At 39.4% G+C, this 16,184-nt stretch overlaps 1 protein-coding gene across 1 annotated transcript in view; it reads left to right on the plus strand.

Moving 5' to 3' along the window:
• Window positions 1-1,292: 1,292 nt before the first annotated feature.
• Window positions 1,293-16,184, plus strand: part of SYNPO2 (synaptopodin 2) — a gene marked incomplete at its 5' end in the record, with an annotated part of 35,165 nt that continues 20,273 nt past the window's right edge. Inside the window, 3 exons of the mRNA XM_017497558.2 lie at window positions 1,293-1,477; window positions 4,521-5,332; window positions 7,766-9,948. Of these exons, the coding sequence (XP_017353047.2) occupies window positions 1,293-1,477; window positions 4,521-5,332; window positions 7,766-9,948 (3,180 nt within the window). The remainder of the gene's footprint in view (window positions 1,478-4,520; window positions 5,333-7,765; window positions 9,949-16,184) is intronic.

Consider the following 16,184-nt stretch of genomic DNA (forward strand, 5'->3'; position numbering starts at 1 on the left):
AATGGGAATGATTTTAAAATTTATTTATTTATTTATTTATTTATTTTTTTTCCCATTTATTTATTTTATTGTATTTTAGGTTTGGGGGTACATGTGAAGAACATGCAAAATTGTTGCATAGGAACACACATGGCAGTGTGATTTGCTGCCTTCCTCCCCATCACCTACATATGGCATTTCTCCCCCTGCTATCCCCCCCCAGCTCCCCACCCCCCACCGTCCCTCCCCTATTTCCCCCCAACCGACCCCAGTGTGTAGTGCTCCCCTCCCTTTGTCCATGTGCTCTCATCGTTCAACACCCGCCTATGAGTGAGAACATGCGGTGTTTGATCTTCTGCTCCTCTGTCAGTTAATGCAAGAGGTCACTTTCTCACTGGAGTAAAACCTTACAATGTGGAATAATCATCATAATAGTTTTTTCTGTTGTTATTGAGACAGAGTCTCACTCTGTCACCCAAGCTGGAGTGCAGTGGCACAGTCTTGGCTCACTGCAACCTCTGCCTCTGGGTTCAAGCAATTATCTTGCCTCAGCCTCCCAAGTAGCTGGGATTACAGGCATGCGCCACCATGCCTGGCTAATTTTTTTGTATTTTTAGTGGGTAACGGGGTTTCACCATGTTGGCCAGGTTTGTCTCGAACATCTGACCTCGTGATCCGCCCGTCTTGGCCTCGGCCTCGGCCTCCCAAAGTGCTGGGATTATAGGCGTGAGCCACCGTGCCCAGCCAATAATGATGTTTTGAGACAGGGTCCTTCAGGCTGGAGTGCAGTGGTGTGATCTTGGCTCAATGCAACCTTCGCCTCCTGGACTCAAGCAGTCCTCCCACTTCAGCCTCCTGTGTGGCTAGGATCACAGGCATGCACCACCATGCTGGGCTAATTTTTGCTTTTTTTTTTTTTTTCGAGAAAGGATCTTGCCATATTGACCAGGTTGGTCTTGAATTGCTGAGCTCAGGAGATCCACCTGCCTCAGCCTCCCAAAGTGCTGGGATTATAGGCATCAGCTGCTGTGCCTGGCTTGAATAATTATTTTTAATGTCTAATCAGTGTAAACCCTAACATCTTTTCTCATTCTCTGTTTTTTATTTCTTTTATTCTGGTTTCTTTACATTGATTTACTTTCCTTTTTCCTGTTTACTTACAATGCTATGAATTAAATGTTGATATTATAGTACATGATAAAATGTGTGTCTGTATTTGTGTTCATAGCGTGGTAAGAAGTGTTTAAATGTTCTTACAGGCTAACAGGTGAATTAAAAATCAGGGCTGGTGTTACACTTGACAGATCTGATTATTTCATTCTACTGTGTCTCCTTTTTTTACTCAGATTCGAAATCAGAGCAAAGCCTCAGGGTCTGGGCTCTGTGAGGGAGATGAAGTGGTTTCTATCAATGGCAACCCTTGTGCAGATCTCACCTACCCTGAAGTCATCAAGCTCATGGAAAGCATAACAGACTCTCTCCAAATGCTCATCAAAAGGTACAACGAATTTGCTGGAATATGTATTTTCTCTTGAAGCTACGTAGGAATGATTACAGCTTCTACTACATATGTAACTTGTCATTTATAGAGAAATTAGAGGTGCTTTGTAGAAGGTTAGTATAATTAAACAGAAACACCACTGTTTGAAAAATAGTCAATTCTATTCAACCGTACTTTCTGGTTAATTGAGAATTAAGTTGAAAATCATTGTTTCTGGCACTTTGTTGAAAATCTTAGGGGTTTTAGGCTATTTCCTTGGAAAACTCAGTATATTGAGCATAACTTAATATTTCTTTGATAGGTCGTGATTTTGTGATGGATCAGAATCACTCAGTTGTAATTACCAGATGCACAGATGAATTAAAAATGTTTAAATATTAGACCATTCAACTATACAATTTTTCATTAAAAGAGGATGTGTAAGAGACGGAAAAGAAAAACAACAACAAAAACTTACAAGTAGCCAGATTTCTCCAGTAAAACCAATATTTGGGGATGGACAAAAGCAGATGATTAGAATAAGGTTTTTGCACTACCAACACAAGTCATTTGGTAATTCAGTCTCTTCAAATAGCACCATCCCCATGTAGTTGTTTAACAATATAGAAGAAACCTTTAAACATAAAAAAAGAAAGAAAACAATGAGAACAATAACAAAAAAACTTCAGGATTGACATTTTTCTGGTGTACAAATCACAGTATAGTCCATACTAATTTTGCAATAGAAGCCCTGAGTATTGCATTATAATGAATCCAGAAAGGAAAACTCTGGTTTCCTGGAGAGCAGATTTTAGGAAGATGTCAGAGGATATCTCAAGACGAACCTTAAAGCCCTCCAGATTTTTCTTCAACTTTGCAGAAACGCTGCTGATCATTCGGTATGATTCTGTTACAGAATCTGCTGATCATTCGGTATGATTCTGTTCTGGGATAAAAATGAGATCACTGTGGCCAAAATCTTGAGACAATAAAAGATATCCAGAATTATTCTTATAATCTTCTATCTAAATATTTACCCATCAAACCCAGTGTTTAAGGTCTTAGAGTCCTTCCTTCATATTATGAAGAGATAATAAGTTTATAAAATACATAATCAAATTTATAAAATAAAAAATTTACAAAATAAATAATTAATTAGTAGGATTCAAAATGGAATCTCAATTGAAAATCAAGTCAAAAACAATCATCATCATCACCACCATGACCACCACTTGGAATATCTGAATATTGTTTCCTGCAGTAAATATTTCTCTCACTCATACCACTGTCATCTGTCAGTGGAAGACAAGTGTTTTCACTTTCCTGAACTATTGCCCAGAGATAGCTAGGTGAGACTATTTTAAAATAACTCCTTTAACATTCCATATCTATTATCTTAAATTTTGTTAAAATGATAAGATTTTTAAAATTCTATAATTCTGACACATAAATTGTGGACTTGAGTACCTATGTAGACTGAAGGAAAATGAATGTTTTAAGGCATAAAGCTTTAGTCTCTCATGCTTTTATGATTTTTACTCATGTCTATACATTTACTTCAGCTACTGATAAATGTTAATATTTATCTGGCCATTTGTCTGAATTCCAGTCTACAAGGCTGGCATGAATTGAAGCTATCCTCTTCTCAGCTTCACAATTGATTGCGGGCATAATTCAAAGTGATTTAATCTAATTTCATCACAGGGACTTCCTAAATTAAAACTCTCTGACCTTTTGATACCCTTAAATTCAGTTTAACAGTATATGTAACATTTTCTACATAATGATCTAATTTGCTAATATCATGCTTTTTAAATACTATATTATAATGTTGTATAGATATTGTATTACCAGGAACCTTTTCCAATTACTTGCATATAGAGAAAGCTGCATTTTGTTTAACAGTTAGTTTTTGTTATGTTTTGTTTCGTTTTGCCAAATGCAGTTGAAAGCAAAGTTAGGAGTAAGTATTTTGAGCATTGGTCTGAAATTCCACTACCACATAAATTCTATGGTAAATTCCTTTGAGTAGAATACAAGTAGAAGCTCAGGCACTTCAGTTGATGTTCCCTGGATTAGTCATAACTATCTTTTAAGGAAGGAGGAAAGGGGCAAAGATAATTATGCTGCTTCTAAAATAAAAAATTTACAAATAGAAAAAATGAAGACATTTCCTTCAGCTGTTCTGTGAATAATACTTCTCAAAACAATTATAGTTTCAGAAAGAAGCTATGTAATTACTAAACTGACATTGCGTCCTCTTGCAAACCCAAATTTGCACAAACAACTGAGAACAGTTAAGGTCAAAATCAAAGAACTGTGGTGTACAGCTCTAGGCTCCTTAGCTGAGAGATAAAGGAACAGTTTGGCTTCAGGTATTCTAAAAAGAGAAAGCTCCAAGAAACCGGTTCAAATAAAAAAAAGGGAGACATCTCAGATTATAAATATCCCATGACTTAATGATTCATTGCAGCATGGAAAGGATTTCTCTTTACACAAGAGTACTGGGCTGGGTCCACTTATTACAAAACACATGCTCACTGGGGCTTAAAAAACAGCTTCTATTTCATTCCTTTCAAGAAAGCACAACCTCTAAAAGGATTACTTGAGTTATCTGTAAGCTAAGATTGATCTAAAGCTGCTGGACATGTGACTATGTGACTTCATAATGTCTAGACCAAAACTTAGTCAGTAAGACATTGAAATGCTTTGTCATATTCTAGCAAACCCATTATTCGAGATACCCAGATTCCAAGTACTTAACGGGATCCATGTAGCTACAAACTGTGCTTTTTAAAAATGAAAGCTGAATTTAGGATGGATTCAGGTTTCACAATCTTGTGTAAGAGTTTTGTTGCACTTTTAACAAAGTGTATTTGATATCTCTTTAAGTTGCAATATAAACATGTTGCCACCTTCTGTTTTCAAATATGTTGCAATTGACATTTAGAAGAATATGTTTTGACTATATCATGTATTAGACATCACAAAAGTGTCAGGAAGTTCTTTGGCAGGTGTAACACAGTCTGATTTGTGTCTGGAATGATTTTTCTGTGTGCAGACCATCCAGTGGAATAAGTGAGGCTTTGATGTCTGAAAATGAAAACAAAAACCACGAGCATCTCACACATGGAGGGTATGTGGAAAGTACCACCCTGCAGATTCGACCAGCCACAAAGACCCAGTGCACAGAGTTCTTCCTTGCCCCTGTCAAGAGTGAAGTTTCCCTAGCTGAGGACCAAAGAAGTAGTCCCGATTGTGCAGGGAACTTGAAGGAAGAAACAGGCCTGAGCTACCAAAGGGCTCCCCAAATGCCTGACTCCCAAAGAGGACGCATGGCAGAAGAGCTGATCTTAAGGGAGAAGGCAGAAGTAGAACAGTCCGGCCCTGTGGTTGAGCTGCAACTCTCCCTTTCCCAGGAGAGACATAAGGGCACGAGTGACCCTTTAGTGGCTCTCCCGGGAGCTGAAAAATCTGAGTTTCCTGACCCAGACCCTAGCTTGTCACAAGACAGAGTTGTCCACATAAACTCGATCCCTATCAGTGAGAAAGCAGACCCTTTCCTGAGGTCCAGCAAGATAATCCAGATCTCCAGTGGCAGAGAGTTGAGAGTGATCCAGGAAAGTGAAGCAGGAGCTGCAGGACTGCCCCAGGTGGAAGTGATCCTCGACTGCTCTGACAGGCAGAAGACAGAAGGGTGCAGGCTTCAGGCAGGAAAGGGGTGTGTGGATTCTCCAGTGGAAGGAGGGCCGTCAGAAGCACCTCCTTCTCTGGTATTCTTTGCCGTCTCATCAGAAGGCACAGAGCAGGGAGAAGACCCACGCTCAGAAAAGGATCACAGCAGACCTCACAAGCACCGAGCACGGCATGCACGTAAGTCCTGCCTGGGCTGTCAGAAGGGGCTTGGGAGTTCAGGGCATTTTGCTACTTCTTTGCTTGCATGAATTTTTCAGCAAGGTTTTTCTTATGTTTCCTACTGGCTTAAAGAAATATTTAATTAATGCACAAAATCACAAATGTGACATTGTGGAGAATACCAGTTTCTAAATGGGAAACAATAAGTTTGAACTTCATATAGATTGAAACATTTTTCATGAATTTCCTTTTATTCCCAAAGGCATAGGAACTGTTAAAGAAAATAATATTGTCAATATACCTATTCAGTTTGATTCAGAAAGTTGAAATATTTCGTGGTAAAATAGCATAAGAAAGCACTTGAAGTCATGTGGACTCAGTTTAAATGTCAAAAACTGTGAGTCTGCTACTGAGAGGTGTCTTTAAAATAAAAGCTCTACTACTGATATCAAAAACAGATCCTCGTTTTGAAAAAAATCATTGTGCAGCTTGATGATGCTTGCAGAAGTGAGCTTGACAGACAAGGACATGTGTATACTGAGCAGTTACATGATCCTCTCCGTTTTGTAAGTCTTCATTAGACTGCAAAGTGTTTCATCTACCTTCTAGACACAGATGTCAGTCTCCAGTGCCATGTGGAGGCATTTAAATGTCCCCAAACATAAAATATATTTAAATTCAATGCTTTGTATGGCATTTTGTTTTACCCAGGGTAGTGAAGACAGAAAGGAGAATAGGGATAAGAATTACAGTTAGGTGTTATGATTTCTGTTGTTTTCTTTCATGTATTTTTTAAAACTAATTTTGGAATATTATTTGAGGATGTAAAGGCTGACAGGCAAAGGCCCTTGACTATAAGTGATAAACAACAGCAATGCGTTTGGTTATTCAAAGTATGATATTAAGTCTTCTAACCTATTGTTATTTCTTTCAAAGCATATTTTTAGCATAACCATTTGTAGCTTTATTGGCAAGTGCTGTTAATCATTCCTTATACTTTATGCATCTGTAGGCCATCTTCACATTTATAGCATATTAAACAAGAGTATTGAGACACCATTCACATACTTTACATGTTGGCCGTGAAGTTAGCAGCAACTGTGCAACTGTGACTGTCAATTTAACAAGTTGTATAACACTAGTCAAAAAAGGGAATTATATTTAGTAATAACCGCACTTGTAACTATAGTCTCTCTATAAAATTTGATCACCAGGAAATGTCTGTAATCTTATTATAAATTATTTCCTTGGAATATATTTTATTTTCAAAAAACTAGCTATTAAGTCTTACTTTTTTCCAGTGACAAAAAGAGCTAATATTCAATCATAAACTAGTCAAGGCATTTTCCTTAATTTTCCACTTAACTATTTTAAGGAATTAAAAAATTTAGGGGACTCATTATCATTGAAAACATGATATAATTATAAATTATAAATTATAGATGCTGTATGTTTATTTGCTATAAATTAATTTGTCACCAATTTATTTTTATAGTAGTAATAACGAAAATTTTAAATATTTTTATTTTATAACCATCATAGTCTTGTTTTAAATAACTTAATTTCTCCATCAGTTTTTGCACAGTTAAAAGGGTCACAAGTCAATTTTTACATTTCTCCAAGATTTACCCTTATTCTTGCTTCAGTTAAAGTAACATTGTATTTCCAAAATAGCAATACATTTACAAACAAATCTGTCTAGAAAACTTTGTAGTTAGAGTTTCTTTATGTATTTACAATAATGCCATATTTTGAATTAATTATAACTATTATTGATTCAGTACCCTCAATGATTAATTCAATGTTTTGAACTTATATTAATCTAATAGCTGTAAATCAAAAGATTTGGGGCAGTTGTCAGGGTAAAAAAAGAAAAAAGAGAAAGAAGAAAACCTCAATAGCTAAGTTCATTACATTAAAACACGTAAGAAAAGTTTAAAACATCTTCTTGGGACATTCGTCCCTTTTTAAGATACCTGGAAACAGTTTTATGCTGACATTTCATTTTAAAATATAGAAGTCTGAGGCAGGTCTTATCTTGTTTTTCAGAAAATATTATGTCTTTAGATTATGTTCTTCTTTATTCTAATTTTATCCTATTAATTGGCGTGCAATAGCCAGCTTTTATTATTAAAGTGGACGTATCTCTAGAGAAACAAGTGTATGAAACATATATTCTAATCAGCATATATAAAATGTTTTTTATGTAAACAAATAGAATATGGCATTGTTGAGTGTTATATAGAGAGTATATTACTGTAGAAGAAAAAGTGTTAAGAGAAATAAAAAAGAGAAATGAGTTGGATTCCTTCAAACTTCAGTACCCAATTGTAATTTTTTACATATTTATTTTCCCCCAGGAGAGTTCATTTCTGAGCTGCTATGGTGTCTTCCTTGAACTCATCAGCTCAATATAATTTTTTTTTTTTTTTTTTTTTTTGCTTCCCCTAGGGCTCAGGAGGAGTGAAAGCCTGTCAGAAAAACAAGTGAAGGAAGCAAAATCTAAATGCAAAAGCATTGCCCTTCTTCTAACAGATGCTCCCAACCCCAACTCCAAGGGGGTGTTGATGTTTAAGAAGCGTCGTCGGAGGGCCAGGAAATACACCCTAGTTAGCTACGGTACTGGCGAGCTTGAGCGAGAGGCAGACGAGGAGGAAGACGGTGACAAGGAGGATACAAGTGAAGTAGCATTTCTTGGTGCAAGTGAGTCAGAGGTGGATGAAGAGTTACTGTCTGACATTGACGACAGCACACAAGCTGTGAACTTTGACTGGGATTCTGGGCTGGTGGACATTGAAAAGAAACTGAACAGAGGGGACAAGATGGAGATGTTACCAGACACCACAGGCAAGGGAGCCCTCATGTTCGCCAAGCGGAGGGAGAGAATGGATCAGATCACAGCCCAAAAAGAAGAGGACAAGGCAGGTGGAATGCCAAGCAGAGAACAAGATGCTGCCCAGACAGATGGCCTGAGAACCATGACTTCTTACCAAAGAAAGGAGGAAGAGTCGGTGAGAACGCAGAGCTCTGTGAGCAAAAGCTACATCGAGGTGAGTCATGGTCTTGGCCATGTGCCCCAACAGAATGGCTTCAGTGGGGCATCTGAGACAGCAAACATCCAGAGGATGGTCCCCACGAACAGAACAGCCAAACCCTTCCCAGGGTCTGTGAACCAGCCAGCCACCCCCTTCTCGCCAACCCGAAACATGACAAGTCCCATTGCTGACTTTCCTGCACCTCCACCTTACTCTGCGGTCACTCCTCCCCCTGATGCCTTCTCCAGAGGGATATCAAGTCCTATTGCTGGCCCAGCACAGCCCCCTCCATGGCCCCAGCCTGCCCCATGGTCCCAGCCAGTCTTTTACGATTCATCTGAGCGAATAGCTTCCCGAGATGAGAGGATCTCAGTGCCAGCAAAAAGAACAGGAATATTGCAGGAAGCCAAAAGGAGAAGCACGACAAAACCCATGTTTACTTTTAAAGAGCCCAAAGTAAGCCCAAATCCTGAACTCTTGTCACTCCTTCAAAATTCAGAAGGCAAACGGGGCACTGGAGCTGGAGGTGATTCCGGACCGGAAGAAGACTACCTCAGCTTGGGAGCAGAGGCTTGCAATTTCATGCAAAGCACCTCTGCCAAACAAAAGATCCCACCTCCTGTTGCTCCAAAACCTGCAGTCAAGTCCTCATCCTCCCAACCAGTAACTCCAGTTTCCCCAGTCTGGTCTCCAGGAGTGGCTCCCACCCAACCTCCGGCCTTCCCCACATCCAGCCCATCAAAGGGCACCGTCGTCTCCTCCATCAAAATAGCCCAGCCTTCTTACCCTCCTGCCCAGCCTGCAAGTGCTTTAAACCTGGCTGGTCCCTTCAAAGGACCACAAGCAGCAGTAGCCAGTCAGAATTACACACCCAAACCAGCAGTTCCCACACCAACAGTCAATGCTGCTCAGCCTGGTGCAGTGGGACCATCCAATGAGCTACCAGGAATGAGTGGGAGAGGAGCTCAGCTCTTTGCTAAAAGGCAGTCGAGAATGGAGAAGTATGTGGTCGATTCAGACACCGTGCAGGCTCACGCTGCTCGAGCTCAGTCTCCCACTCCGTCTCTCCCAGCCAGTTGGAAGTACTCCTCCAATGTCCGAGCACCTCCTCCTGTGGCTTATAATCCTATCCACTCCCCCTCCTACCCACTAGCTGCTCTCAAATCTCAGCCATCAGCTGCACAGGCCCCCAAAGTGGGCAAGAAAAAGGGGAAGAAACCACTCAATGCATTAGATGTCATGAAGCACCAACCGTATCAGCTCAATGCATCCTTGTTTACTTTCCAACCTCCAGATGCAAAGGATGGCCTCCCCAAAAAGTCATCAGTCAAGGTCAATTCAGCCCTGGCCATGAAGCAAGCTCTTCCTCCTCGGCCAGTGAATGCTGCCTCACCTACGAATGTGCACGCTTCATCAGTGTACTCGGTACCAGCCTATACCTCTCCCCCATCCTTCTTTGTAGAGGCCTCCTCACCAGTCAGTGCATCCCCAGTGCCTGTGGCCGTTCCCACCTCACCAAAGCAAGAATCAGCCTCTTCGTCTTATTTTGTGGCACCAAGGCCAAAGTTCTCAGCCAAGAAAAGTGGTGTCACAATTCAGGTGTGGAAACCATCTGTTGTGGAAGAGTAATCTTGTAGCTGAAGCTGAGTGTCCACTTTGCTTGAAATGAATTGTTTGCAGTGTGACTTGAGTCCCTGAGAATGCCTAGCAAAGTCCTCAACTTACTTAATTTCAGATATGCCACCTCCCAATCTGGGTCCAAGGAGCAAAATATTTTTATTGAGTCAAAAATTCAACTCAGATTGACCTAACATATATTTATCTTCTTTGCACACTTAAAAAAATCCAGGAGCACTTCCAAATAGACATGTACCATTTTATTAAGTAAGCAGGATACTTAGGATTTATGCAGTGGCCAAAAGAAAGACAGTGATCAGTGTTATCAAACATTAGGAATCAGCCTTTATGTAACACAACAGCTGTGCTCCTATGGTGAAAGGTTCAAAGGTAGTGAAGATATAACCTATATTGACTGAAATTTCCCTTTTAGGTAGTGCCTTTCTCTATTACTTGTATTAAAGGAATAAGAGATCTATTGAGGACAGGGAGCAGCTCTGGTCTGTCAATGTCAGCCACCTGTTTGGTATCACAGAGGACGTACTTGGAGGATTGTTGGAATGTATATAGTTTAGTAAGAAGTGGGTAAGAGGGTCTTAGTAATTACTGAGCACTTACAAAGTATTAGGTTCTTTGCCAGATGTTTTTACATATATTAACACTTCAGAAGACTTATTTAAAGTAAATGGGGTTAGGCATGGTGGTCCATACCTGGAATCCCAGCACTTTGGGAGGACAAGGTGGGAGGACTGCTTGAGGCCAGGAGCTGGAGACCAGCCTGGGCAACATAGTGAGACCCTGTCTCAATAATAATAATAATAATGAAGTAAATTGGATAAGGAAAGAAGGAGAATTATCTTTAAATATTGATTCCCACCCTCCCTCCCCAGTTACTTAAGGAACTAAGTGAGTACATCTCCAGTTGCCCATGAAAGCATGTTTGTTTTCCTCAGCTGAGGCAAGTGGTAGAGTAAACAGGATAATGAAGTAATATGTAAAAAGCAGAATGCACATAAAGGTATGCATGTTTATTGTTTTGCCTGGAGAAACCACATGACCGGGACCTGAAAGGTTACTGATTACAGGGGCTGATTGTGAAGCACGAGGAACCCCATGTGTGTGGAGACTGTAGGGTGAGAACACACAACTTTTGGCATCATTTCTGAGTGGCCTCACAGATTCTTTTTCTTGTGTTTCTTTTGCTTTTTGACAACTGCTTCTCCCACGTTTCTTGCAATTCTGTTCTCTCACCTTCACTTTGTTATCTGTATTTGATGGACCAGGATAATTGAGGCAAGGTTACCTTGTAAACTTGAATTGGCCACACACCATGTCGTCACCCAGCTGGCTATGAAGTGAATAACGGTACTGAAAGCAAACCTGGAGACCTTTCTTAGATCTATTTTAAGTTTGAGTCTGACCAACCATGGAAAATATTCAACATGAATTAATGTAGAGAACTATAAAGTATTTATGACAGCTCCAAGGAAAATCATCTACTTTATGCAAGAGATATGTTTAGAGACCTCTCAGATAAACTTGCCTGGGTTGAGGGTACACAGCACCATTTTAATCCTCTGAAAATGTCTGTATTCCTGTTCTTTTCTGCTGTCACTGTCAATCTGCTATATTTTTCACTATCCTATTAAAATATTACCATCTTCTTTATCTGTTCAATGTCCATATTTTGAATATCTTCATTGTATGACCTATTCTGATCTCAGTAACTCCTCTGATATTTCTCTATATGGCTCCCACAACAACTTCATTGTTAGCATATCTGTTTCTCCATACATTGTAAAATTGTAAGCCTTAGGTATTTCTAAAACATAAAAAGGAGAATTAAGTCAACTGCAGAACAATGGGGCTGATTCTTCTGCTTTTTCTCTGGAAAACTCTTTCATTGCTTTTGGCAGAAATTTACCTAGAGGTTACAGCCACAGGATGTAGCTTGGTCTCTTATTTGCCTTTTTGGGAAATCAATTAAGATTAATACAGGATAAAGGGAAAAAGCAATCTATTCATTATATAACACAGTTGTTTGTATGACTTGTTCCCTGCAAAGGAAATCTGTTGAATGCTTGCATTTTGAATTCTTTTCTAATAGAACAACCAAAAAAGGCTTCTTACGGTGCAGCAGGAAAAAAGATCATTTTTATAGCTTTGCATTCTTAAAATAGCATTTAAAGAACGGCATGAATTAGAGGAAAGGCGTGGAACACGCAGGTAGTCAATTTGAGATCATCGGCTCAAAAGTATCTTAGGATGGTAATGACCCAGAAGTATTTCCAGTTGTCTAGTGGTTTGTGGCATGCAGGAATGAGAAGTGTTTTCTTTCCATTTCCTGTTGGACAGGTGGCAATCTTAGCAGAGCCACTATTTGGAGTTGATAACTAAAGACACAAATAACTTGACTATATCTTCTGGTCATCCTAGGACTATTTAGAGTTCCCCAAAACCTTGTAAGAGGCATGTCAGGCATGCAGTAAAAGTATCTATGACTTCAGCTGGGCACTGGCAGCATATGTCTCATCTTGGACCATACAGTCCCACTTTATAGGAGAGGGTGGAAATTCTCCAAAACAATATCCACAGCAAAGTCTGACCTCACTCTGAGGGAGATGGGAAATGGATGGGAGGACTAACCAGCTCCCTAGAGTAAGAGGAATTTCCTTTCCCTGTCTCTCCAGCAGGGGGCTGTATGTACCACCTTTCAGGTTGGGGTCAAAGAAGTGATCTCAGTGTGACAGAAGGGAGAGGTAGACATCCAGACACCAGTTTCCCTACCATGGGGCACACTTTCAATCTGAGTGTTGTTGGCTTAGCTGTGTTGGCAGTAGTTTGATTGGTTGATCCGCTGGTTATGAGGTGTAAGGGAGGCAGTTTTTGTTTAGTTTTTAGGACTTTGCCTCTTCCTTTGTCCTTAGCTTAATTTCTAGGCAGCACATCCATGAAGCTGGTTTTCATTGCCAGCTCAAGAGTGACAATCATTTCCTGTGTTCCTGTGTTAAGTGCCTTATGTATATCATCCCAAATCCACTGCGTGGTTTAAATACGGGCACTAGAATATAAACGAAAACTATCATCACAGTTTCTGACTTTCTGCAGGACCTTAAACATTTCTCTTTCCATGAGTTTCCCCTTAATAATGTGTCAAGCCTCTCTTCCCAACCGGAATGTTGTGCTGCAGTGAATCTTCATAATCCTTGAGATTCTAGGAGGAAGGAAGGTTCCATGGACATGTAAGTACAGCATATTCCCCTCAGTCTTCTAGGAGGCCAGAGTGAGTCCCAGAACTGGTAAGACTGGCAATCTGAGCATTGCCACTTTAATCTTAGAACATTTATCATGTTGACACATCCTGTTTTTTAGAGAGGAAAAACACATAGTTTCTGCATTGATAGTGTAAAGCATACCTTGTTAGGAACATGTTTTGTAAGACACATTTGGGTTTTCATTCTAGAGCATGTCAAACTTAGTACTTCAAAATATATCTAGTATGATTGTTAGTGATAGCACATACAAAGGCTTTGCATTAACTCTTTTATTTAATTTTCACAAGAAGCACTTATTTTAACCATAGAAAAACCAATCTGAGTGACAAATAGTTCTTTAAAATAAGCCAGGGTTATTTAGCTATTCTAGAAAGTGCCAACTTCTTGCAAGAAGCAGGCATTGTAGGACAGCTGAGAATGATCACACAGCCTAAATTCTAGCCTGGCAGCAACAGTCACATCTGAGATGTCAAAAACACATGATCGACATTGAAAGGGGGTGGACTAACATATGTGGGACCATTTTCCTATTTGCAGTTATGAGGTTAAAGTACTCTGAAGGTCATTTTGCTACTGAGAGGCATGTGGAACATTCTGTGTGGCTCTTTCACAGTAAACCCTCTTAAGAGCAGAAGACACATGGCTGTTAGTGTCTGCGTTTAGATTTAATCTCTCAAATAAATGCCCCCCTTTGCTGCATATCACTTTATCCAGTTATAAACTAGGGCTTATGCAAGCACCCACATTCTAAGGGTGAGTTATTGAAATCAGTTGCTATTTATGAGTCACCACTGGCCCAGTAAGCAGGGTATTTGAAGTTATGGTCATCAAAAAGAAATGATTGTTTTTTGAAAAGCTAAATGCTTAAAATGCTTCTAGAGGGAAGTGGTGGGGCGTATGTTCATTCCCTCTTAAAATCAGGGTTGTTGAGTTTGTTTTTAAACATTTTTATAAGTTCATGAGAAAAAATATATAAATTCTAAGAACCAACATTGTATTCCCAGAAACATGACCCTCGCTGGCCTTGGGTCCACATATCATTGGACTCTGGGGGACACAGAGACGCCTGTGACACTTCAGTGCTGCCGAGTTAGTCAACAATTATTCTGGGAAAAGCAGAATTGAGTTCTTCTCTAGATGTCCCACCAGGGTTGGCCAAGGGCCACAAAGCAGGCTAATAAATTCCCACAGGATCCAGACACCAAGCAAAATTGCTCTAAGAAGTCAGTCACTGTCATCCCTTTGTGGTTCTAAAACAAAAATGACAGGTCATCCTATGAGCGTCATGCCAGTGAAACCCTCTCTTCTGGAGAAGCCCTCAAATCAAAATCACCTTTTTTCTTTTTGTTATCAGGTACAGCCAGTTTCTTACATTTTTTTTAAACTGTATGTTTCTGTGGTATGTATATTTGTACACCAAACTACCTGGCATTTGGAAATCACAGCACTATTCAGAGGCAATTGAATAAAGAGAAATTTAATTTAAAGTATCAAATCCTGTCAGACATTTCTCAGACTTCTGATTTTATCAAAGGTTTGTCAGCCAGTAAAGTGCATCTCAAGTGTACAGGGCAGAAAGCTAGACTTCTAAAGAGTCCTGGAGTTTAATTAATTTTTTTGTTATTGATATAAGTAATAATTTTTCTAATTTGTATTTTTTGGTTCCCCATGTAAAGCTCCTCATGTTTACCTCTGTTTATGTCATTCTTGACATGTTTATCTAAATTATGTGTGCTCTGTGACTGGTGAAATGTAAATCTGGTATCTGTAGTCAATATATCACAAGGTCCTACTTTCCAGCCTACCTTTCCTTCTCTATCTGATAATGTTAATACTTAAAATAACAACATTCAAAGGTAACATGAAGAAATCCTGCTTTTACAGCTCCTACTTCTTGGGCTCCTTAATGACTACTGATGGTTTGTTCATGAAAAATTTTAAAAATCAAAAGATTGCACTTGTCCCTGAGTTGAAAAAAAAAAAAAAAAAAAAGCACACTCTAAGAATGAACAGAAAAATGTTCTTCTTGGAAGTAAATAACAAAAGCCATAGTGTTTTGATTTGTCTTTTCTTCAGGGTATATGGTAGAAGTCAGGGAATCTTTGATACTTTTATTTGGTACAATAATCTGTTTCCAAGGCCACACAACAACCCAGAATCAAGTATTTTGGTTCAAGTCAGGATGATATGGGTGGGGACAGAAGCTGTGGCAGTCATTCAAATAATCTCGTGGGCCCTGAGAAAAGGCAGAAGACATCATACTAAGTTTCTACTATATGTAGAAAATATTTTACATAAGTTTTGATAATAGCTAACATTAGCAGAACACAAACTTTGGGCCCTGAATTGTGCGGAGTATCTTTCATAGATTACTGCTTTTAATCAGCAGTCCTTGTGAGCTAGGTATGATCATACATCCATTTTATAGGTTACAGATGTGATTCTGAAGCACAAAGAGGCTGAGTAACTTGCCAAAGACCATACAATGTTAAGTAATGGCCCCTGGATTCAGTCTGCAGCCTGGCTTCTTAACCAATTATATGGTGATTTCATATATTCTACAAAATTACACTGAAAAAGAAGGTATTATTCCCGTTTTACAGGTGAGGTATCTGAATCTGAGCAGCTAAACAACTTGTGCAACAATCACTAAGCTTACAAGCAGCGGATTAGGGTTAGACTTAGATATTCGTCTGGCATCCAAACCTGTGCTCTCGCTACACTACTGCATGGTTTCCACAGTCTCATCTGACCCCGGAATTTCCCTCCCTGAGACTGCTTAACTGTGAATTTCCCAAACTGATCCACCAAGAGCCTCATTGTCCATGCTTCATAGATGGCTTTGACCACATTCAGTGATATTAGGAAAGACTCCATTTCCCAAGATTGCTCAGAAAATCAGATGCTATAACACATGTTGAAAGTGAAAACCCATCTTTAAGA

The sequence above is a fragment of the Cebus imitator genome, unplaced genomic scaffold (genome assembly GCF_001604975.1).
Source record: "Cebus imitator isolate Cc_AM_T3 unplaced genomic scaffold, Cebus_imitator-1.0 Scaffold233, whole genome shotgun sequence".
NCBI lineage: Eukaryota > Metazoa > Chordata > Mammalia > Primates > Cebidae > Cebus > Cebus imitator.